General features: G+C 43.9%; 1 protein-coding gene across 1 annotated transcript; it reads right to left on the bottom strand.

Moving 5' to 3' along the window:
* Nucleotides 1–8553: 8553 nt before the first annotated feature.
* On the bottom strand, nucleotides 8554–12585 carry LOC124696525 (B3 domain-containing protein Os03g0619800-like). Its single transcript, XM_047229241.1, has 7 exons — nucleotides 12484–12585; nucleotides 11873–12323; nucleotides 11743–11773; nucleotides 10925–10971; nucleotides 10357–10565; nucleotides 9692–10120; nucleotides 8554–8805 (listed from the first exon to the last, which is right to left on the bottom strand). The coding sequence occupies exons 1-7, from the start codon at nucleotides 12583–12585 to the stop codon at nucleotides 8554–8556; spliced, it is 1521 nt and encodes a 506-aa protein (XP_047085197.1).
* Nucleotides 12586–26513: the final 13928 nt, after the last annotated feature.

Here is a 26513-nt window from a genome sequence, read left to right on the forward strand (position 1 = left end):
TTCCATTAATCATGCAAGAAGGCTTACCCGAGCTGCCTGAACCACGGCAGATTTGAATCCACCTTAGCTATCTAGCTAGAAATACAACATTTGCATAAAGAGGATTTGCAGTACGGGGAGGCTGACATTGGGGACCCATGAGCCAGCAGCGTCGTCAACGTTTTAAAGGCGGCAGGAGATCGAAACAAAAAAAAGCCAAAAATCAGTTGGTAAACAAAATCCAAGAAATGAAACTTTTACCTTTCTGAGAGGATGACATGCGGGACCCATGAGGCAGCAGAGATCCTCAACTATTCCAAGGCTAGCAGGGATCAAAATAAAAATAGGAAATAGCCAGAAATTAATTAGGGTAAAAAAATAAATCTATCAAAGGAAACCTTTATTGTTCATAGAGGATGACATCTGGGACCGACCCGCCACCGCGTCGTCATGGTTTCAAAGGGGCAGGGGATCAAAAGAAAAAGGCAAATAACCGTAAATTAGGGGTAAAAAATAAATCCAACAAAGGAAACTTTTATTGTTCATAGAGGATGACATGCGGGACCCATGAGCCACAGCTCTTCCTCAACGTTTCAAAGTCGGCATGAGATTGAAAGAAAAAGGCAAGTGACTAAATATCGTGAGCCAAAAATAATCCAAGAAAAGAAATTTTATTGTACATAGAGGATGACATGCGGGTCCCATTTTGCAGATAGCGGTCTCAACATTTCCAAGGCGGCACAGGACCAAAAGAAAAATAAAGTAGCCGTAAATCGGGGGTGAAAAAATCCAAGAAAAGAAAGATTTCAATTGGGCCGCATCCGGACATCCGGGCCTTCGAACTATCTTGCCGGGCCTTTTGACTCGTACAATTTCAGCCCTCTCCAAAACAGAAAGTTCGGATTTTTCTAAAAAAATAGGAAAGTCCTATGCTTCGTAAAAACACAAAACAAGGAGATTCAACATATAAGTTTGTTTATGTAAAAATAAAGATTTAATTTATCCGTTTGCAATAGCTCGTAGCGAAATACAATGTTTATTGTCTGCAAAATAATCAAGATATCATATGTTTCTTGTTCGGGGAGGCTGACATCGGGACCCATGAGCCAGCAGCGTCGTCAACGTTTTAAAGGCGGCAGGGATGGAAAGAAAAAATAAACCAAAAATCTGTTGGTAAAAAATACAAGAAAAGAAACATTTTCGTTCTGAGAGGATGACATGCGGGACCCATGAGGCAGCAGCATCCTCGCCGTTTATTGTTCATAGAGGTTGACATGTGGGACCCGTGAGCCGGCAGCCGCCCGAACGTTTTAAAGGCCGCAGGAGATCGAAAGAAAAATAAGCCAAAAATCGTTTGGTCAACAAAATCCAAGAAAAGAAACATTTACCGTTCGGAGAGGATGACATGTGGGACCCATGAGGCAGCAACATCCTCAACGATTACAAGGCGGCAGGGATCAAAGGAAAAAGGAAATATCCCGAAATTAATTAGGGGTTCAAAATAAATCCATCAAAGGAAACTTTTATTGTTCACAGAGGATGACATGTGGGACCGACCTCGCCACTGCGTCGTCATCGTTTCAAAGGGGGCAGGAGATCAAAAGAAAAAGGCAAATAGCCAGTAAATTAGGGGTCAAAAATAACTCCAAGAAAGGAAACTTTTATTGTTCGTAGAGGATGACATGCGGGACCCATGAGCCAGCAGCTTACTCAACGTTTCAAAGGCGGCATGAGATCGAAAGAAAAAGGCAAGTGACAAAATATCGTGAGCCAAAGATAATCCAAGAAAAAAACTTTATTGAACATAGAGGATGACATGCGGGTCCCAATTAGCAAGCAGCTGTCTCAACGTTTCAAATGCGGCTTGAGATCAAAAGAAAAAGAAAGTTGATTGTACATAGAGGATAACATGCGGGTCCCATGAGTCGAGCAGCCTTACTCAACGTTTCCAAGGCGGCAGGGGATCAAAAGAAAAAGGAAATAGCCAAAAATCAGAGGGTGAAAAAAACCCAAGAAAATAAACTTTTATAGCACATAGAGGATGACATGCGGGTCCCATGAGCCAATAGGTTCCTCAACGTTTCAAACGTGGCATGAGATCGAAAGAAAAATGCAAGTGACCAAATATCAGAGCCAAAAATAATTCAAGAAAAGAAACTTGAGTGTACATAGAGGATGACATGCGGGTCCCATTTAGCAGACAGTGGTATCACCGTTTGAGAAGCGGCAGGGATCGAAAGAAAAAGGCAAGTGACCAAATATGAGGTGCCAAAAAATCCAAGAAAAGAAAGTTTTATAGTACATAGAGGATGACATGCGGGTCCCATGAGCCTGCAAGGTCCTCAACGTGGCATGAGATCGAAAGAAAAATGCAAGTGACCAAATATCAGAAGCCAAAAATAATTCAAGAAAAGAAACTTGATTGTACATAGAGGATGACATGCGGGTCCCATTTAGCAGCAGCGGTATCACCGTTTGAGAGGCTGCACGGGATCGAAATAAAAGGCAAGTGACCAAATATGAAGTTCCAAAAAAAATCCTAGAAAAGAAAGTTTTATAGTACATAGAGGATGACATGCGGGTCCCATTTAGCAGCAGCGGTCTCACCATTTGAGAGGCGGCATGGGATCGAAAGAAAAAGGTAAGTGACCAAATATGAGGTGCCAAAAAAATCCAAGAAAAGAAAGTTTCATAGAACATAGAGGATGACATGCGGGTCCCATTTAGCAGCAGCGGTATCACCGCTTGAGAGGCGGCAGGGGATCGAAAGAAAAAGGCAAGTGACCAAATTTGAGGTGCCAAAAAAATCCAAGAAAAGAAAGTTTTATAGTACATAGAGGATGACATGCGGGTCCCATTTAGCAGCAACGGTATCACCGTTTGAGAGGCGGCAGGGGATCAAAAGAAAAAGGAAGTAGCCGTAAATCGGGGGTCAAAAAATCCAAGAATAGAAAGAATTTTGGTTCATAGAGGATGACATGCGGGACCCATGATCCCGCATCGTAAACGGCTCGATCGGAGAGCGTTGAACGAGATGGCGCGATCGAGAAAAAAAACAATGCCAGAGAGGCTGCCATCTGGGCCCTACATCCCTCGGCGGTGTGGATTTGCGTTGACTCGGCCGGCGAACCCGAGAATTCGAGATGCACCACGTCCCGGGCACCATACGCAACGTTTTGGCCATTTTCGGCGGGCTAGGTGGCCTCAAAAACGAGAAAAAAACGTTTTGACATGCACAACGGACAGACCCAAAATCGTCGGCCATGGTACACCAGCAACCACGGCGCGACTTCAACTTCGTCGGCCATGGCAACTTTTCTTGTAGTGTTAATTGAATGGATAAATGAGGTGAACTACTTGGCAGTGATGATCCTATTAACTGATAAATTGGAGCTAGAAGGATGCCAACCACTGGTTGGGAACCCTAGCTCATTTCTGAACCCTATTGGGTGATGATGCAGTGACTTGGTGTGTTGATTTGTGGGTTTGAGGTGGCCCTGACAGCTCCTTGATGCTGTCGATGGATGTCTAGGTTTTGCTGGTGCAAAGTTTATATACTGTCCCTCTTCTCACTCCTATGGTCGACAACAATGCATGACTGGGTACTTCTCCCCTGGCTGTGTGTGTGTGGAGAGCATGCTGCTATCGTTGTGAGCTGCTGTGCATGCTCCCAAGTTGGAACTTGGTCCTTTGGCTTGGTTCCCTCGGCAGCTTGATATTATCCATCAAAAACTCACTTATTTGACTAACCTGCCAAGTGGCATTGCCACTTGGCATAATGTGTTTTTGTTTCTTCTTGTTCTATTTTGTAGGGATCAAAAAGGTGATCAAGGAATTCTTCATGAAGTGTTGATAAATAATAACTTGAAGATTTTAGCTAGTTTAGCCATTTACAATTCCTTGTAATTTTCATTTTCCTTTTTCCATTTATTCAATTTCTGTAATGTGTTGTAATTATTATAATTCATTTGGGATATTATAATGAAAATGTATTATGTGTGTGAAATCAATAAAGCTCAAGGTTTTCTCTAATGAGCTTTGATTATATTTCCAATTAATTTATATTATTTATTTATCCAATTACTTAATGAATTGTCTCATGTTTGAATTATAATATGCTTTTTTATGTTTGAATTTGAAATTCAAACATAATTTGGTTTGCATTCAATCATGCAACTTAAGTTAAAAGTTGAATTGTTTCCCTCTCTTAACAAAACCCTAATTTGAGTTTAGCTAGGTCCAAGTTTATCGCACTCTCGAAACCCTAACCCTATCTGGTGTCGAGAGAGAAACTTGTCCCCCTAAGAGGCAGTTTTTCAATAAAGCGCGACAGTTCCCAGATTTTACGATGCAATGCACATCCCTTTCTAAAATCGTCTCGAATACTGGGATATTACAGCTACATAGAGAAGGGTTCTCGGATATGGTAAAAATGTATGGGACCAGCATTTTGTCGCGGGCTCTCCAATCCAAAGGTGGAATAGCAAGCTTAGGGCTATGCGAAAATACCTTGGAGGGAGGGCACGACATACAGCTGGACAGCTCAAACAAGAGAAGCTCAGCCTTTCGACGTCAATTGATGATCTAGAGGCAATTGCGGAATATAGACGGCTGATGACACATGAACTTGATCAAAAAAATCAATACAATGTGAAGTTAGCCGGATTATTACGCGAAGAGGAACTCAAATGGTACCAGCGATCAAAGGGTCAATTCTTATTGGAAGGGATTCGAATACGAGATACTTTCATAGTGTTGCTAATAGCAGACACAAAAAGAAACATATTCATTCCCTTATCCAAGATGATGTCATGATCGAAGGACAAGGGGAATTAAGTCTTACATTACATCTTATTACAAAAGTTTATTTGGAGCACCTGAGGATTCACATATCTCGTTGGATGAATCCAGAGTAGATGATATACCACAGCTGTCCCCTCAGGAGAACGCTGTCCTTTCCGCTCCATACACGGAGGAGGAGATTAGGAAAGCGGTTTTCCAGATGGAACACAACAAGACACCGGGGTCGGATGGTTTTCCAGCTGAGTTCTATCAAACATTCTAGGATACTATAAAAAATGATCTCCTAGAGTTGTTTCAAGAACTTCATGATGGGAAATTAGATCTCTTTCGAATTAACTTTGGGGAAATAATTCTCCTCCCTAAGGTTAACGACGCGGATCGTTTCCAGCAATTCAGACCGATTTGTCTACTCAATGTTTGCTTTAAATTTTTTACAAAGGTTGCTACTATTAGACTTAATTCTGTAGCTGATCAAGTTGTGCGTCCTACTCAAACAACGTTCATGCAAGGTCGATACATCTTGGATGGTGTCGTGATGTTGCATGAGACGATTCATGAGATGCACCGCAAAAAGTTGAGTGGGGTTATCCTTAAAATCGACTTTGAAAAGGCTTATGATAAAATCAAATGGTCTTTCCTACAACAAACACTTCGGATGAAAGGTTTTTCTTCGGAATGGCATGTTCTAATTAATAACTTCATCTCTGGTGGAAGTGTCGCCATCAAAGTTAATGATGATGTTGGCAAATTCTTCCAAACAAAGAAGGGGTTAAGACAAGGAGATCCGTTGTCTCCAATGTTATTTAACATTGTGGCGGATATGCTTGCTATTTTAATTGAGCGTGCCAAGGAAGATGGCCAGATTGAAGGAGTGGTGCCCCACCTAGTTGATGGGGGACTGTCTATTCTGCAGTATGCCGATGATACAATTCTTTTTATGGATCACAACTTAGATAAGGCAAGAAACCTTAAATTAATCCTCTCAGTTTTCGAACAGTTATCTGGTCTAAAGATTAACATCCATAAGAGTGAATTGTTTTGTTTCGGTGATGCCCAAGACGAGGCCGACCAATATGCCGAATTATTCGGTTGTGGTTTAGGCTCTTTTCCAATTAGCTACCTAGGTATTCTGATTCATCATCGGAGACTTACTCTAGCCGAATGGAAAATGGTCGAGAAAAGGTTGCAGAAAAGACTGAGTAGTTGGAAAGGAAAATTATTATCTCTTAGTGGAAGATTGGTACTCATAAATTGGGTACTCACAAATATGGTACTATATATGATATCATTCTTCCAGTTGCCAAAAGGAATTCTTCATAGATTGGATTACCTCCGATCAAGATTTTTCTGGCAAGGAGATAGTGAGAAGAAAAAATATCGGTTGACAAAGTGGAGTGTTGTATGTCGTCCCAAAGATCAAGGTGGACTTGGTATCGACGATCTAGAGCTTAAGAACCAGGCCCTACTAGGTAAATGATTGGCTAGGTTCTTAACCGAGGACGGAGTATGGCAAAACTTGTTGAGGAGGAAGTATGTAGGCTCGAAAGCGTTGTCTCATGTTTCTTGGAAACTCGGAGATTCACATTTTTGGGCTGGCATTATGGCTACTAAGAAGCACTTCTTTTCACACGGGTCTTTCTCCATTCGGGATGGGTCAGAAATTTGTTTCTGGGAGGATAAGTGGTTGGGGATAACTACGCTCCGGGTACAGTACACAGCTTTATATAGGATCGCACGTCATAAGGATGCAACCCTTCAAAGGGTGATGGAAACTTCTCCACGATCGATGACTTTCAGATGGAATGTAGTCGGTCCCCGATTAACCAACTGGAATGAATTGCTACAGAGATTAGCTTCAGTCCAATTGGTCCAAGGGAAATATTTATTCGGGAACTTACTAAAAATGGTAAGTTCGCAGTAAGATCCATGTATGAAGCATTAATTCAACCTATTCAGCCGGTATATAATAATAATAAAAATTGGAAACTGAGGATACCACTAAAGATGAAGGTCTTTGCTTGGTACCTACGCCGCGGTGTTATCCTCACCAAAGATAACCTTGCAAAAATAAACTGGCATGGATGTACGAGATGTGTTTTCTATCATGAAGACGAGGCAATTAAACATCTTTTTTTCCAGTGCCGGTTTGCCAAAGCTATATGGTCAATCATTCAGATAGGATCTAGCTTATACCCTCCCCGTAGTGTTGCGAATATTTTCGGCAACTGGCTAAATAGGGTAGAGGATAGGTTTAGGAGCCTTATCAGGGTGGGAGCGTTAGCCGTTATATGGTCGATCTGGCTATATAGAAATGACAAGGTTTTTAATGATAAATTTTTTTCTCTTATGCAGGTAATTTATCGATCTACGGCTACACTCCGTTTATGGTTCTCACTTCAACGCTTGGAGGACCGCGACCTCTTTCTACACGATTGAAGAATTCGGTCAAGGAGTTTATTATCCAACATGGGTGGCTGCATAGTCTGAGGATAGCTGCTCCGCCAACATGATTTGCTCACATTTTGTATGAGTGATATACTTTTATTTGAACCTTTTATGTTTGGTTGTATCTGCGAACGGCTGTGTGCATCCTAGTTATGCAGAGGCCGGATGTATTACGTTAAACTCTGAAGTAATAAAGCGCTCTTTTTCGAAACAAAGTAGAATCTGAAAACATGAAAATACATCCACACTTGATCATTCGTAAAGATGAAATTACAGAGAGAGCCTCCACACTGATAAGGCAAAACGAATACGGACAAAAAACAGATTTTACAAAGTTAAGCAATGCATCGCCACACCTCCAAATCCCTGCAGCCTCCTTGCCAAACTACTTCTCTCAGCTAGACAAATTCACAAAGATATCTGCAGTCGGTTGTATCATCCTATTGGTCATAGCCTCCTTTTTGCGCTTCATCTGCAGATGAGGATCTGTGGGGAGTAGGAAGATAGACATACATTCTCAGGGAAAGAGAAGATTTATATAGGGATGTTGGATTTATACAGTGTTATTTTGCCAGAATAAATAGGGAATGGGAACCGAGTAACTTCCATGTGGCTGAGAACTAATTTATTGCCACTTAGCGGTGATCAAACATTTATATCGATCACCACTCACCAGATAAAGAAGGGAAACAAAGAGGTGAACTCTCCAAGTGAGCTGCTATGAGATTATTAATTAGGAAACAGAAGGGTGCTCCAGACTATGGAGAAGATTATGAAGGAATTCACGTTACAAAACTGAGAGTGTAACAAAAAATAAAATGATGACGTGGCATAGTAGCATTGGTTGCAAAATAGGGAGGTGATGAGGCATGCTTGCATGTTGAGAGAAATCAACTTAGTGGGTCAACCTTTGATGAACCAAAATATCTCAAAAAAAAGTGACGGACCCTGGAGAGTACCCTGAATTTCCTCTAGTAGTTTTGTTTTGGGAAATAACTTATCTCTACCTACTACACAAATCTTAGTGAATAAATACTTCTTCCGTTTCTATTTAGTTGTCGCAGCTTTGGTCAAATTTTGTCAAGATACACATCGTTCTAGTGTGTAAGTTTGCCCATTTTGGAAAAAAGCTGCGATAAATAATTTGGAATAGCGTGCGCAAAGCTGACACCAAACTTAGAAATTACATGGAATTGCGGAAAATTCAGAGTTTCAGCTGCAGTAGTTCTCCAAGATCAACCATACAACCATTTGGTTTTAGAGTACAAAACATAGCTCCAGCAGAAATAGCAGGGGCCAGCATTCCCTTCTACAACAAAGTAGAAACTAACACTGATCACTCGTAATGATATGAACCCTCATCTTAAGCTCCTTCCAGTTGTTCTTCAGCTCAAATAGACAGATATCTCCGGCGTGCAGACAGTTCTCACGGACAAATTTGCGCCAGCCACCATGGAGCACACGTCTCCTACCACTCCATATACGTAGCTTGGTGTGCCATATCTTCCGCGCACGCTGGAGCAAAATAGTTTGCTCTTTGTTTGGAAGATATACAGCAGCATATTGTGCACCAAATTCCTAGTATTTTACATATATAAGCAATTTACGATGACAAGTCGACCACTCATGTTAATAACATAAAAAAAACTTCCATTTAGGTATACATAGTTATCTGGTTCGAGAAAATATGCATTTCATTGATTCGGTTGCAAAAGTAAATTCAAACCAAATATCTTCAAATCTGCTTGTAAATTGGAGACAGTTGGCAATAAAATATTATGAACACTTAAACAAAAGGCTTAAGGGCACATCAAGTATGCATGAAATGGAACCTATAATCTGTACTATTGTACTCCATTGCTGAAAACAAGGGTATATAATTTGCCCAAATACAAACAAAGGTAAGTTTGACCAAGTTTATAGAAAAACTATCAACAATTATAATACTATGTATCTATAATATGAAATATATTTCAGTGTATCTAATGATATTGATTTGACATTTTGTAATATTTTTTCCAAATTTTACATTGTTTGACTGGAAAAATTTATGCAGGAGCAAAAGGCCCGAGGGACATTTTTGAATATTTTTGCCAAATGTGCAGTAACCCCCCCCCCCCCCCTCTTTCTGTAAAATCAAGATTGTAACCTCTTAGGAGGCGTGTAACAAATTCTATCTTTCCAATGAAATGCAAAGAGTCCTTTGCGTTTTCTCGAAAAAAAATGCACTTTCTTTTCAGGACTGGGGGAGCCTACTCTGTCACTATCCTCGGTTTACACACTCCCACCTCCCCCACAAAACTGCATAAAGAAAATCCAAGGAAAACAGGCTTAAACTAGACAAAAAAGGTGTTAATAAGGATCCCAAACCTCCTTGGATGAATAAATTATTTTATGACAGATGACCACAAGATAAAATGCCTTTCACTAGTAACAATAAAATGCCTAAGATAACTGAGCTTACCAGGACGTAACGCCCATTGACACCAGCACTGGTATTGTTCATGATTGCAACATACAGGGGTGCTTCCAATTGGATGGCTTGCAATTTATCTTCAATTATACTCTGTTGCAATGGAGATAGACAGCTATTTTGTGCTAGTATGTAGGGCGGCACAAAAGGACCTGCATGCGTGTTGCTTTCTGCGTGCAGTAGATGAACCGTAAACGTGAACCTTCTCCCATTCTTTGCTGGTACAAAGATACAGATATCTCCCTCCTCCACATGATTTTCGCAAACAAAATCACACCACTCCCCCCTAATCTTGTGCATACTTGCATTTTTCGTCTTGTAGAACCTGGGGTGCCATTTCTTCTTCACACCGGCTCTCTGAAGTGTGACAGATGCACTTTCATGGGGAAAGTGTAGAACTGCGTATTTCTTAGAGATGGTCTGATTACAAATGGGACAGGATGAGAACATTTGATGACATTAACAAACAAACAAACAGACAAGAACATAAAACTCAGTCCAGATATAGTTTCAATAATCAAGAAATAAAATTCATTTATTTAATTGCTAATATAGGGCCATGAGAACATGAAGATGACGTAGTTTCCCTCTAACGTTGAAAACAAAAATAACCTCATAATTCTAGAGAGGACTGATGAAGAACTCAGAAAATCTACCAGAGAAGAATGCGGTGGTTCGACACTGGACTTCTTCATGATAGCCACGAATGCAAGAGTTCTGGGTTGAATGTTCCGGAGAAGCATAACAACTTTCTCCTTTTGTTCTTCAGTTAAATAACTCCTAAGTGACAACACATAATCATGCTCGGGAGGCGTTTGAACATCATCCGACTCAGAAGAATCGCACTCCAAAGCACTATCTTCTCCTAAAATTTCATAGGTAAAAGAAACAATAAGTAACCCACCTGTCTTCTTCTAATATGCATGTGTTCGAGAACAAAAAAGTAATTAAAGTTTGATGCATATGTGCATGTAGCTTAACAACAAAAAAATTGACCCATTTTTGTTGACAGAAATGTAACTTAACAGTTAACACTATAACCTGATTCCTTATTTGCAGAGGATATAGAAGCCGTCTTTGTAATACTTCTAATGTGGCTTGAATGCCCTCTTTGGCATCCATCTAATCTTCCACTTTCTGACAACTCATTACATTGAAATAAATTTTCACATAAATAAGAAAAAAATATGAATCGGAACGGAGGAACTTGTCATACGGACATACCGTCAGACTGTTCCTCCTTAACACGCACAGTTGAGGCCATCTTTGGTCCTAGCAAATCATAATTTGAGCCAAGAACAGGACTTCCATCTGAGGGGTGATCAATACTCCCTTTGCGAAGCACATGGATCACCACTGTGAATGTTGTTCCGTTGCTATTCCTCATTGGTTGGAAGAGGCAGAGATCTCCCTCCATCAAATGATTGTCACGGACAAAGTTACAGCCATACAGATCGCACCGACCTCCGTCTTGTCTGACAAGTAATTTGCAGTGCCAAGTCTTGCTCTGCCTGGCCAGCTGGAGTGTGATAGTTTGACTTTTGTGTGGAAAGTAAGTGATAGTGTAATCCTTAGGAATTACCTAATTACAAAATGTACATCAGGTAGCACAGTTGTAAGTTTTACTCGAACAAGATTGCAATAAAAGAGGAATTCACTCATGCGAGGACTGGAAAGCAAGACGAAGTATTAAGACTGCAAGAATTCACCAAGTACACAGAATCTTTTATGATTATGTGTCTTCAGATGTATTTTTTCCAAAAGTATCTTTTGAAGCTTTATTAGAAACAGAAGCAATGCTGAGTTTCCTAATCAGTATTCAAATGACCAATATATAGGAATACAGGCAATAAAGAGTTCATGTAGAATTGAGACGTTTAAACTGAGGTACCAGGTCAGGATATGGTTTCACATTGGGCTTGTTCATCATAGCCACAAGCAGAGGCATCTTTGGTTGAGTTTCCTTGACAAGTGCAACTATGTTTGCTTCCTGCTCTTCTGTTACATAGCATTGCCCTGATAAGACATAAAGAGGCTTCGAGAGTGTGTGATCATCCAACTCAGAAGGACTGTCTTCTCCTGTATACAAGAGTTTTCAAGAGTAAATGCAACTGTAGATAAAACATCATCTTACAACACGATGCAAAGGTACAAGTTAGCTGGCAAACCAACCTGAAAAATCCTCAGATGAAGAGGATGTTGCGTCTGTCCTTGCCCATTTTCTACAACGGCCTGAGCTACAATTTTGGCATCCATCTGACTCCCGACCCACTGACGAACGAGTATTGTGATCGCTCGAACTGCTTGACATGTCTGCATAATTTTTGCTTCGTTCTTGATTACTAGTATCGCTCTCAATGCCAGCACAGGATACCCTTTTCTCACAACCACCAGAATCAAAGACCGCAACCTTGAAGCGAGATCTTCCATGGTACCGGAACATCAACGAGTCTTTCTCCACTATGTTATTGGCATCAACAAACACCTCCCATCCAGACTGAAGGATTGTTATGTCCTTGTGCTTGGTAACTCCAACATCATACACTTTACCATTGGGGCCTTCTAGTTCGATGGTTCCTGGCATCTTTCGTACAAAATAGTTCCCAAACCTCTCTGGTATGATCTGCAGTAACATAAGTAAAATTTGAAGAGACCTTTTTTTTTGGGAGAGTTAACTGTAGACAAAAGGTAAATTTCCCTAAAATTGGTTCCAATGAATAAGATAGGGTGCTTGAATGAGGCCTTATTTTTACAAATGCCATATTAACTGCGAACGAGCTTACCAGGCTTTTTCTCGAATTTTTGTTCATCCGCCTGACGAAACGCGTGACCTTCCCATGTAGATGGTTCCAGTACCTCTTGCAGCCCTCGCAAGAATTCCTCATCTCGCACTTTCTATACCCTCTACAGCTATTTTAACAAAAGTAATGAAATTAGTTACCCTGAGAGACCAAGACTACTCAATAGTCAATACTCTTCGAGTTATACTACTTGAGCTAAAGAACCGCAACTAGAGAAAATGAACATAAAGGAAATAGAAATGGCCAATCATGGATTCATGGCTATGCAGCAGACGGAAAGAAGGTCTAACTTAGTTACTAGTACTAACCTGCAGTCTAGCAGGCTTGGCGGAATACAAAGGGAGTAGTTCAGCTAGCACCCACACTCTGCGCACCCACACTCTGTAATCACCATTCCAGATGCCCTGGAGCTGGAATGAAGAACCAAGAAGGCGTAAGGAGACGAGGAAGGCGGAGGAGACTAGGAGAGGGGCCTCCAGTGTGGAGCCGTTCAGCCGTTTGGTATTCCCGTATAAACCGAGGACAGATGCAAAAAATCAGAGGGGCGTAAATATGCACGCCATGGTGCCCTGACTTGTCATCATCTCATCCTCTGCTTTTTTTTTTTTTTTTTTTTTTGAGCATCATCTCATCCTCTGCTGGCTGTGTCATACTTTGGCGGATTTTTAAGTAGAGTAATTGCACAAACAGTTAGGCCATCTTCAACTCGGCTACCTAAATCTGACGGTGTTGGGCCGTCTGGTTGTTGGGCCGCGCGGACATGTGACTATGGCCGACAGTCCGTTTAGATCGCGGCAGTGCGTTCAACGCGCGAACACAACGCAAAATAAAAAAAAACCAACAAAAAAGTAAATTTAAATTAAAGTTCATTAAACTTAGCCCTATTTTGGGCAAATTTACACACCTATATGGGTTTTAACTAAAAAAAAGGTAGAAACCCTAGGCTAGGGTTTGGGATGCGGTGGCTTCCGGCGCGCCACCTACTACCAGTAGTACTCCTCGTCGTTCTCAGCGTCGATGAGGACGATGCCCCCCGGCGGGGACGCGATGTTCCTGCTGGATACGCCGGAGGGCGTCGGGGACGCTGGGCACGCCGAGGACTCCGGCCAGGGCGACCACTTCACCCTTTTCCAGGAGGAGTGCGGGTTCGGAGGGATCGCCGGCCTCCACAGGCGAGCCAGGCGCGCCTCCTCCTTCTCCCGTTGCTCCACTACAGCGGCCTCAAGCTCCGTCTCGTGCTTGAGGCGGAGGATGCGCTCCTCCTCCTACTGGAGCGCGGCTTGGCACATGGCCTCCTCCTGCCGCTGCGCAATGGCGAGGAACGCCCACGCGTCGGCATCCTCCTTGGCCTTCCTTGCCTCCTCATGTAGCGCGGAGGCGCGCAGCACCTCGGTGAGGTGAGGCCATTTTGCCGGCTCCTCGAGGTCGTTGACCTCGCGGGATGCCGCGAGCGCGGCGTGCAGCTCGGGGTCATCCTCCTCCTCGGGATGGGCCTGTGGCGATGGCGCGGCCCGCGGTGGAGCAGCCGCAGGCTCGTCGATGTAGAGGCCGCCGAGGCGGTGGCTTGCCCTCCTCGCCGGCGTGCAAGGCTGCGCGCGAGGCCTCGCCGTCGCAGAGGTGAAGCAGGTGCGTCGGAGCGCAGCGGCTCCACCTCGAACCACAAGTCCTAGTAGGGACTCTGGTCGTTGTAGGCGGGGTCCTCCCGGAGGTCCGCCGGGAGCTGCGCGCGCCGCCGCTGGATCTCCACCAGGCGGCTGCGGCCGGTGGCCGGGATTGGCGGCACCGGAACCTGATCTGGGCTCAGGTGCCAGCCGTGGGGAGGTTCACGTCGCCCCACGGCATTGGGGCGCTAGCCTCCCAGAAGATCTGCGCCACCACGACGGTGACGTTGATCCGATCGCGCTTCGGCGCCGACGGCCCCATTTCGAAAGTCGTCGGCGCGACTTGTCGCTGCTGCTGGTCTTGTAGTCCTTCGCGCTAGGCTCGAACGAGCGATTTGGGGCCATGGTGGCGGAAGCTCGAGCGAGCGTGCGTGGGGAATGGAGTGGGAGTGGAACTGGATAGGGACAGTCCGCCTCCGAGTCCCCATTTAATAGGACTCGCGGGCACCGACAGGTAGGCCTGGGATGCGAGCAGGCGGACGAGGGAGGACGGCGCGTGTCATCCGCGGCCACGCAAACCTGGCCCATATTTGGGTCGGGTTCGCGTCGTCCCGGACACCGTGGCCATCCACTTTTGGGATGTGTCGTGGTGTTGGGCCGCGATTTTGTCCGCCACGACCCATCCGGACGCGCGGGCGCGGGATGGGTCGCCGCGCTGGAGATGGCCTTAGGCCACCTTCAAGAAGCCACCGCGTTTCGAACAGTCAATTTATTCGCTTTAGAGCGTCTCCGGTTGCGTCTCACAGAGCGTCCCCTAAAACGCGTCGATTTTTTAGCGAATGGAAGACGTCGCCAGCTCGTGCCGCATTTGCGGTGTGTCCATTCCCAGCCGCGTCCCCTGAAACCACCTCCAAACATAAATTTAAAATAGTTCACATTCAAAATAGATTGTTCCCACCAAAATTGTTGCGACCAAATTAGCCGCGATCAAAGTGCTGCACGCGATCATATTACAGACCAGGGGTGCAAATTGAACATAATTTAGAAGAAGCAGTTCAGCGACGTCGACAGCACATCCTGAGTTTACGTACACCCGTCGAGCACGACGACCTCGTCGTGCTCTGCCCGGTCTGGCTGCTCCGTCACCGATGCCAAGGCCGAAGGCGATGCTGATGCTGATGCCGACGTAGGTGTACTAGTAGACGTTGTCGCCTACACACCTACTTGTATCGCCGCTACCTCCGGGGGTGAGGTTGCTTCCGCTGCCTCAGCCGCCGCCATTTTGGCGTGGATCTCATCGAGGAACATGCCTTTGTAGTAGTTGTGCACCGCCAGCGTCTGGGGATCCATTCCAACTGTCGAAGCGGTCAACTGGGAGAAGTCCTCTTTGCGTTTCTTGAGCTCCATCTTCTCTTCTTGCCTCTTGAGCAGCGTCGCCCACCTTTCGTCGGCATTTTTGTTGCGGATGAGCATGGTCGACAAGACCTCGGCGAGGCACTTGGTGATCAACGACTGCATCTTCTCGGTGGCCATTGCATCCGCCAAGGTGGCCTTGGCATCCTTGTTGTTGATAGGACGCCGTGCCGATGTTGCGAGCGGCACATCTAGATCAAAGGAGCCATCTTTCCCATTCAACAAGGAAATATGCGTCAACCGCCACTTCTCGTTGTGTTTGCTCTTGCTGTAGCAATGCAACAACACGAAAGGTCTAACCCTTCTGAATTCTTCCAGTACCGCCCCATGGCGTAGGCAAACTAATCAAAGGAAGTGCAATTGATACGGGCATGGAGGCCTATGTGGAGCCCAGATTCAGGACTCCACCAGCTTATTTATCCTAGTTTATGTGTAAGGGTATATTGCCCCTATGTGTGTTTTTGGTAATTAATGACAAACCCTATGGACTAATGTTTTCATTGAGTTTATATGAAGGAATACTCCATAGGTACTACTTGTACTCCATGTGTTGGATTCAAGTATGGATGCCATGAAGATAAAGGTATACCTTGTGTATTGGCATCAAGATCATCGGTATGAAGATATATATGTGATATGATCAAGAAGAAGAAATGAAGATGGAGTTCTTATGTGGAACTCAATATTAGCCATGCTCTATCTTAAGTGAGTATGAGAAGATACAAGGTTGAGTTGGGCAAGTTCAAGATGAGCATCTTGAGTGGATCACATGCTTGAAGCTTGCCGTCCATTTGGTGATGATGGACATGTGAAGATGTGCATCAATGGAGCTTTCCCATCATAGTCTATGGGGGAGCATTTGTGAGTCTTCACGAAGCAACATTGATCAAGTGAGGCATTCCGGCTTGAGTGAAGCTTGAAGAGTTGTCATCAAGATCAAGCGGGATGCGCAAGGCAAAGGTATGGCTTTGCTAGGTTTTTCCTTTTACCGGTCTCAAGGTGGATGTTGGGAGACCGGATTATAGGATAGATAGCCGCACTATTAAGAGGGGCTTTCGGTTGGGTAACTTGATCACATCGTCTTAGGGAGCTCAATCCTTTGCATACTTTGCATATCCTTATTGCTTCTTGGTGTTTCTCTGTGTGAGGTTCTTGAGCTTGTTGCTAGCTTTACAACAAGCCCAAGTTCATCGAAAACGGAATCCGCATGCATCTTCTATTGCGTTTTCGGGTTCGGACGTCTTCGCCGTTTCTTGACGGTGGGATACTCCCTCTCTAAAATCATCTAAAATGTTTTTGTTGGGGTTCTATTCGTCGTTATCTTTCCAACAAAATTGGTTTCATGTCAATCGGGGTCCGGACACAAAAGTTATCACAGTTTTTGTATAACATGTTTTCCTGCTCTCCCGGTCGGGGACCCGGCCGGACCGGCCCGTGCGCCGGACTGGCTCCGGCCTGCCGCCCGGTCAGCCGGCCTACCAACTGGCCTGGCCGGCGTGCCGACCGGTCAACCGGTCGCCAACCGGGCGCCAACCGTGCGCGGAACTGATCCGGTCTGCTTCCCGGTCAGCCGGCCTACTGACCGGCGGGCTCGGCGTGCCGTCCGGTCGACCGGTCGCCAACCGGGCGCCAACCGGATGAGCTCCTGGAAGACGCAAAGTGACCCCGGTCGGGGTCCGGCCCGCCGCCCGGTTTGGACCGGCTGGTCCGGCTCGTGGCCCGGTCTCGACCGGGCCCTGGACCGGACGGCCCGGCTCCTGGCCCGGTTGACCGGCCTCCTCGACGGTTTACTCAGCCCAAGTTTTCCCCAACGGTTATATTTGCTCTTGGGCTATAAATAGCCCTTCTTCCACCTTGGGCTGAGTTAGTTCTTCCCCTTTCTTCACCTCCATTGTTGCTCTTCGAAGAACTTGCTCTCCCCTTTGATTTCTCCCATAATTCTTGCTAATTCTTGAGGGATCTAAGAGAGGAGATCTAGATCTACAATTCCACCAATCCATTTCTCCTCTAAGTGAGGGGAACTCTTGGGATCTAGATCTTGGAGTCTTTTGTTGACTTTCCCCATTGTTCTTCCTCTCCAATCTCATCCTAGCATTTAATGTTTGGGTGGGATTTGAGAGTGAAGGATTTGAACACCTCTAGTGTTGTTGCTTTGCATCTTTGCATAGTGTTGAGCTCTCCACCACGATTAGTTCGAGTGAGAGACCGTGAGCTTGTTACTCTTGGAGGAAGACCTCCTAGTTGGCTTGGCGGTTGGTGCTCCGGTGATCTCTTCAAGAAGATTGTGAAGAGGCCCGGGCTTCTCCTTCGTGGAGCTTGTGAAGTGGTTGTGGAGCTTGCCATCTCCGGAGCGGAGGAAAAGCTAACCATAAGGAAAGGGCCATTATCCTTCGTGGGTGTGGTTCGGAGAATAGGGTGAGCCTTCGTGGCGCGGGGAATCCTTCGTGGGACCTCCACTCCTCCAAACGTGACGTACCTTCTTGCAAAGGAAAGGAACACGGGAATACATCCTCGTCTCCGTGTGCCTCGGTTATTTCTATACCCGAGCTCTCTTTCCTTGTGATAGCCATCGTGCTTGAAGTACATATATCTTTCTATCACTTGTGCTACATATATCTTGTGCCTATCTTGCTTAGCTCTAGTTGTTATCGTTACACTTAGTTGAGCTTAGCATATCTAGGGTTTGTGCTTGTAAACTAAACGATAGTTTAATTCCGCATTCTTACAAGACAAATCCGTAAGAGTTTTTAATTGCCTATTCACCCCCCCTCTAGGCAACATCTCGATCTTTCATTATGTAATGGTCATATGTGGGCCAATTAGGGTTTTTAATAAATTGAGTCAGTTTGGTTTGGGCCTGTCCAAACCAAGGTAGAGAGGCCCATTAGGGCTGGCTGGCTGATGCGCGTAGATGACACGTCCGTTGGGAACCCCAAGAGTAAGGTGTGATGCGCACAGCAGTAAGTTTTCCCTCAGTAAGAAACCAAGGTTATCGAACCAGTAGGAGTCAAGAAGCACGTTGAAGGTTGATGGTGGCGGAGTGTAGTGCGGCGCAACACCAGGGATTCCGGCGCCAACGTGGAACCTGCACAACACAATCACAGTACTTTGCCCCAACGTAACAGTGAGGTTGTCAATCTCACCGGCTTGCTGTAAACAAAGAATTAGATGTATAGTGTGGATGATGATGATTGTTTGCGAAGAACAGTAAAGAACAATTGCAGTAGATTGTATTTCAGATGTAAAGAATAGGACCGGGGTCCACAGTTCACTAGTGGTGTCTATCCCATAAGATAAACAGATGCCATCTCTTTCTCAACTCAGCAACTTGAAGTATTAATCTTATATTTAGGATACCAAGAAAGCACATCAGATCATAATATATATCAATACCCTCTAATATATATCAATATTCCCCTTCTTTTTTCTATGCAAAACAAAAAAGAATAGTAAGTGATTCCATAAATCTACGCTGTTGCCCAAGAATTCACTATTCTTCTTAATCAATGATTTCTTATATAGAGAGAATGGCCCTCACAAATTGCAAATACTAATATGTTAAGAATCAATCGAATTGAAGTCATAGTGTCATCGTTGGCTGGAATCGATATATTCGCGAGATCCAGTTCTCTTTGTCTTCGAGCTTTTATTCCTCAATCCACTTATTCGTTTCCTTCATGGGTGAACAAATTACAGTTGGGCAATTGACAAATAAAGAAGGCATAACAATGCACATACATATATCATGATGAGTACTATGAGATTTAATCAGGGCATTACGACAAAGTACATAGACCGCTATCCAGCATGCATCTATGCCTAAAAAGTCCACCTTCGGGTTATCATCCGAACCCCTTCCATTATTAAGTTGCAAACAACGGACAATTGCATTAAGTATGGTGCGTAATGTAATCAACACAAATATCCTTAGACAAAGCATCGATGTTTTATCCCTAGTGGCAACGAGCACATCCACAACCTTAGAAATTTTTGTCACTCGTCCCGGATTTAATGGAGGCATGAACCAACTATCGAGCATAAATACTCCCTCTTGGAGTCACAAGTATCAACTTGGCCGTAGCCTCTACTAGCAACGGAGAGCATGCAAGAACATAAATAACATATATGATAGATTGATAATCAACTTGACATAGTATTCAATATTCATCGGATCCCAACAAACACAACATGTAGCATTACAAATAGATGATCTTGATCATGATAGGCAGCTCACAAGATCTAACATGATAGCACAATGAGGAGAAGACAACCATCTAGCTACTGCTATGGACCCATAGTCCAGGGGTGGACTACTCACACATCGATCCGGAGGCGATCATGGCGATGAAGAGACCTCCGGGAGATGATTACCCTCTCCGGCAGGGTGCCGGAGGCGATCTCCTGAATCCCCCGAGATGGGATTGGCGGCGGCGGCGTCTCTGGAAGGTTTTCCGTATTGTGGCTCTCGGTACTGGGGGTTTCACGACGAAGGCTTTAAGTAGGCGGAAGGGCAGGTCAAGGGGCGTCACGAGGGGCCCACACAACAGGCCGGCGCGGCCAGGGCTTGGGCCGCGCCTCCCTAGTGTGGCGCCGCCTCGTGGCCTGATGGCGTGTATTTCACACGTTCGTTGGGCAACCCCAAGAGGAAGGTATGATGCGCACAGCAGCAAGTTTTCCCTCAGAAAGAAACCAAGGTTTATCGAACCAGGAGGAGCCAAGAAGCACGTTGAAGGTTGATGGCGGCGGGATGTAGTGCGGCGCAACACCGGGATTCCGGCGCCAACGTGGAACCTGCACAACACAACCAAAGTACTTTGCCCCAACGAAACAGTGAGGTTGTCAATCTCACCGGCTTGTCTGTAACAAAGGATTAACCGAATTGTGTGGAAGATGATTGTTTGCGGAAAAACGAGTAGAAACAAGTATTGCAGCAGATTTGTATTTCAGTATTAAAAGAATGGACCGGGGTCCACAGTTCACTAGAGGTGTCTCTCCCATAAGATAAAAGCATGTTGGGTGAACAAATTACAGTCGGGCAATTGACAAATAGAGAGGGCATAACAATGCACATACATGTCATGATAAGTACAGTGAGATTTAATTGGGCATTACGACAAAGTACATAGACCGCCATCCAACTGCATCTATGCCTAAAAAGTCCACCTTCAGGTTATCGTCCGAACCCCTTCCAGTATTAAGTTGCAAAGCAACAGACAATTGCATTAAGTATGGTGCGTAATGTAATCAATAACTACATCCTCGGACATAGCATCAATGTTTTATCCCTAGTGGCAACAGCACAACACAACCTTAGAACTTTCTCATCACTTGTCCCGGTGTCAATGCGGGCATGAACCCACTATCGAGCATAAATACTCCCTCTTGGAGTTACTAGCATCAACTTGGCCGAGCCTCTACTAATAACGGAGAGCATGCAAGATCATAAACAACACATATGCAATAACTTGATAATTAACATAACATGGTATTCTCTATCCATCGGATCCCGACAAACACAACATAGAGTATTACGGATAGATGATCTTGATCATGTTAGGCAGCTCACAAGATCCAACAATGAAGCACAATGAGGAGAATACAACCATCTAGCTACTGCTATGGACCCATAGTCCAGGGGTGAACTACTCACTCATCACTCCGGAGGCGACCATGGCGGTGTAGAGTCCTCCGGAGATGAATCCCCTCTCCGGCAGGGTGCCGGAGGAGATCTCCAGAATCCCCGAGATGGGATCGGCGGCGGCGGCGTCTCCGGAAGGTTTTCCGTATCGTGGTTTTTCGCATCGGGGGTTTCGCGACGGAGGCTTTAAGTAGGCGGAAGGGCGAGTCGGAGGGCCGACGAGGGGCCCACACCATAGGGCGGCGCGGGCCCCCTTGGCCGCGCCGCCTTGTGGTGTCGCCACCTCGTGGCCCCACTTCGTATGCTCTTCGGTCTTCCGGAAGGTTCGTGGCAAAATAGGCCCTCGGGACTTGATTTTGTCCAATTCCGAGAATATTTCGTTACTAGGATTTCGAAACCAAAAACAGCGAGAAAACGACGAGCTGGCACTTCGGCATCTTGTTAATAGGTTAGTTCCAGAAAATGCACGAATATGACAAAGTGTGCGTAAAACATGTGGGTATCATCAATAATATGGCATGGAACATAAGAAATTATCGATACGTCGGAGAGGTATCAAGCATCCCCAAGCTTAGTTCTGCTCGTCCCGAGCAGGTAAAACGATAACAAAGATAATTTCTGAAGTGACATGCCATCATAACCTTGATCATACTATTTGTAAGCATATGTAGTGGATGCAGCGATCAGAACAATGGTAATGACATGAGTAAACAAGTGAATCATAAAGCAAAGATTTTTCATGAATAGTACTTCAAGACAAGCATTAATAAGTCTTGCATAAGAGTTAACTCATAAAGCAATAAATCAAAGTAAAGGTATTGAAGCAACACAAAGGAAGATTAAGTTTCAGCGGTTGCTTTCAACTTGTAACATGTATATCTCATGGATAATTGTCAACATAGAGTAATATAACAAGTACAATACGCAAGTATGTAGGAATCAATGCACAGTTCACACAAGTGTTTGCTTCTTGAGGTGGAGAGAGAGATAGGTGAACTCGACTCAACATAAAAGTAAAAGAATGGTCCTTCAAAGAGGAAAGCATCGATTGCTATATTTGTGCTAGAGCTTTTATTTTGAAAACATGAAACAATTTTGTCAATGGTAGTAATAAAGCATATGAGTTATGTAAATTATATCTTACAAGTTGCAAGTCTCATGCATAGTATACTAATAGTGCCCGCACCTTGTCCTAATTAGCTTGGACTACTGGATCTTTGCAATGCACATGTTTTAACCAAGTATCACAATGGGGTACCTCCATGCCGCCTGTACAAAGGTCTAAGGAGAAAGCTCGCATTTCGGATTTCTCGCTTTTGATTATTCTCAACTTAGACATCCATACCGGGACAACATGGACAACAGATAATGGACTCCTCTTTAATGCATAAGCATGTGGCAACAATTATTATTCTCATATGAGATTGAGGATATGTGTCCAAAGCTGAAACTTCCACCATGAATCATGGCTTTAGTTAGCGGCCCAATGTTCTTCTCTAACAATATGCATGCTCCAACCATGAAGGTGGTAGATCTCTCTTACTTCAGACAAGTCGGACATGCATAGCAACTCACATGATATTCAACAAAGAATAGTTGATGGCGTCCCCAGAAGACATGGTTATCGCACAACAAGCAACTTAATAAGAGATAAAGTGCATAAGCACATATTCAATACCACAATAGTTGTTAAGCTATTTGTCCCATGAGCTATATATTGTAAAGGTGAATGATGGAATTTTAAAGGTAGCACTCAAGCAATTTACTTTGGAATGGCGGATAAATACCATGTAGTAGGTAGGTATGGTGGACACAAATGGCATAATGGTTGGCTCAAGGATTTTGGATGCATGAGAAGTATTCCCTCTCGATACAAGGTTTAGGCTAGCAAGGTTATTTGAAACAAACACAAGGATGAACGGTGCAGCAAAACTCACATAAAAGACATATTGTAAACATTATAAGACTCTACACCGTCTTCCTTGTTGTTCAAAACTCAATACTAGATATTATCTAGACTCCAGAGAAACCAAATATGCAAACCAAATTAGCAAGCTCTAAGTGTTTCTTCATTAATGGGTGCAAAGTATATGATGCAAGAGCTTAAACATGAGCACAACAATTGCCAAGTATCAAATTATCCAAGACATTTTAGAATTACTACATTTAGTATTTTCCAATTCCAACCATATAACAATTTAACGAAGAAGAAACTTCGCCATGAATACTATGAGTAGAGCCTAAGGACATACTTGTCCATATGCTACAGCGGAGCGTGTCTCTCTCCCACAAAGTGAATTCTAGGATCCATTTTATTCAAACAAAACAAAAAACAAGAAACAAACCGACGCTCCAAGCAAAGTGCATAAGATGTGACGGAATAAAAATATAGTTTCAGGGGAGGAACCTGATAATGTTGTCGATGAAGAAGGGGATGCCTTGGGCATCCCCAAGCTTAGACGCTTGAGTCTTCTTAGAATATGCAGGGGTGAACCACCGGGGCATCCCCAAGCTTAGAGCTTTCACTCTCCTTGATCATATTGCATCATACTCCTCTCTTGATCCTTGAAAACTTCCTCCACACCAAACTCGAAACAACTCATTAGAGGGTTAGTGCACAATAAAAATTCACATGTTCAGAGGTGACACAATCATTCTTAACACTTCTGGACATTGCATAAAGCTACTGGACATTAATGGATCAAAGAAATTCATCCAACATAGCAAAAGAGGCAATGCGAAATAAAAGGCAGAATCTGTCAAAACAGAACAGTCCGTAAAGATGGATTTTATTAGGCCACCAGACTTGCTCAAATGAAAATGCTCAAATTGAATGAAAGTTGCTTACATATCTGAGGATCATGCACGTAAATTGGCTTAATTTTCTGAGCTACCTACAGGGAGGTAGACCCAGATTCGTGACAGCAAAGAAATCTGAAATTGTGCAGTAATCCAAATCTAGTACTTACTTTACTATCAAAGACTTTACTTGGCACAACAAAACATAAAACTAAGATAAGGAGAGGTTGCTACAGTATTAAACAACTTCCAAGACTCAAATATAAAACAAAAATACTGTAGTAAAAACATGGGTTGTCTCCCATAAGCGCTTTTCTTTAACGCCTTTCAGCTAGGCGCAGAAAGTGTAACTCAAGTGTTATCGAAGGATGGAGCATTGATATCATAAGCTCCCTCATTTGCAGTGGTACTAGGGGCTTTGTCAATTTTAGGTCTATAATAATATTTCTTTGGTTTAGGCACTTTAGAGGTATACATAAACTTTTGCTCCTTTCCCACATAAGCTTTCTCTCTAAGCTGTAAAGATGAAAAGGTTGAACCCAAGGTTCCCATAGCTTTTTCAAGTTCGCCAATCCTATTAATTTGATTATCATGGTCAACACAAGTTCCTAGGACACTAATTCTTTCATCAATTCCTCCTAAGGATTTATCAAGTTTATCAGTTTTAACAAGTAACATCTCCAACTTAGTTTCAACACTAAAATTTTTCTCTAAGGTTTCCAATTTTTTCATAACATCCTCAAGGGAGGTTTCAATTTTAATTTCATTAACAGGTGGTGTTCCAAATAAACTCTCAATAATGCAACTAGCTTCTAAAGCGGGAGCACCTAGGAAGTTACCTCCCGCGAGACAATCAAAAACATATCTATTCCAGCTAGAGATACCAACATAAAAATTCCTGAGTAGGATAGTGGTGGAGTGTTTCTTAGTGCACCTATTATGGGCATCACTAATTCTATACCAAGCATCTTTTAAACATTCTCCTCCTTGTTGCTTAAATGAACGAACTTCAACTTCAAGATTACTCATTTTAGCAGTAGTAAATAAAGCAAACTAGATAAAGTAAATGCAAGTAAACTAATTTTTTTGTGTTTTCGATATAGCAAACAAGATAGTAAATAAAGTAAAACTAGCAACTATTTTTTGTGTGTTTTGATACAAGTGCAGCAAACAAAGTAGTAAATAAAATAAAGCAAGACAAAAACAAAGTAAAGAGATTGAGAAGTGGAGACTCCCCTTGCAGCGTGTCTTGATCTCCCCGGCAACGGCGCCAGAAAAATATGCTTGATGGCGTGTATTTCACACGTTCGTTGGGCAACCCCAAGAGGAAGGTATGATGCGCACAGCAGCAAGTTTTCCCTCAGAAAGAAACCAAGGTTTATCGAACCAGGAGGAGCCAAGAAGCACGTTGAAGGTTGATGGCGGCGGGATGTAGTGCGGCGCAACACCGAGGATTCCGGCGCCAACGTGGAACCTGCACAACACAACCAAAGTACTTTGCCCCAACGAAACGGTGAGATTGTCAATCTTACCGGCTTGCCTGTAACAAAGGATTAACCGAATTGTGTGGAAGATGATTGTTTGCGAGATAAAACGGTAGAAACAAGTATTGCGAGCGATTTGTATTTCAGTATTAAAAGAATGGACCGGGGTCCACAGTTCACTAGAGGTGTCTCTCCCATAAGATAAAAGCATGTTGGGTGAACAAATTACGGTCGGGCAATTGACAAATAGAGAGGGCATAACAATGCACATACATGTCATGATAAGTACAGTGAGATTTAATTGGGCATTACGACAAAGTACATAGACCGCCATCCAACTGCATCTATGCCTAAAAAGTCCACCTTCGAGTTATCGTCCGAACCCCTTCCAGTATTAAGTTGCAAAGCAACAGACAATTGCATTAAGTATGGTGCGTAATGTAATCAATAACTACATCCTCGGACATAGCATCAATGTTTTATCCCTAGTGGCAACAGCACAACACAACCTTAGAACTTTCTGTCACTGTCCCAGGTGTCAATGCAGACATGAACCCACTATCGAGCATAAATACTCCCTCTTGGAGTTACTAGCATCAACTTGGCCAGAGCCTCTACTAATAACGGAGAGCATGCAAGATCATAAACAACACATATGCAATAACTTGATAATTAACATAACATGGTATTCTCTATCCATCGGATCCCGAACAAACACAACATAGAGTATTACGAGATAGATGATCTTGATCATGTTAGGCAGCTCACAAGATCCAACAATGAAGCACAATGAGGAGAAGACAACCATCTAGCTACTGCTATGGACCCATAGTCCAGGGGTGAACTACTCACTCATCACTCCGGAGGCGACCATGGCGGTGTAGAGTCCTTGATGGCGTGTATTTCACACGTTCGTTGGGCAACCCCAAGAGGAAGGTATGATGAGCACAGCAGCAAGTTTTCCCTCAGAAAGAAACCAAGGTTTATCGAACCAGGAGGAGCCAAGAAGCACGTTGAAGGTTGATGGCGGCGGGATGTAGTGCGGCGCAACACCGGAGATTCCGGCGCCAACGTGGA

Source organism: Lolium rigidum, chromosome 3 (genome assembly GCF_022539505.1).
Source record: "Lolium rigidum isolate FL_2022 chromosome 3, APGP_CSIRO_Lrig_0.1, whole genome shotgun sequence".
Taxonomy (NCBI): domain Eukaryota; kingdom Viridiplantae; phylum Streptophyta; class Magnoliopsida; order Poales; family Poaceae; genus Lolium; species Lolium rigidum.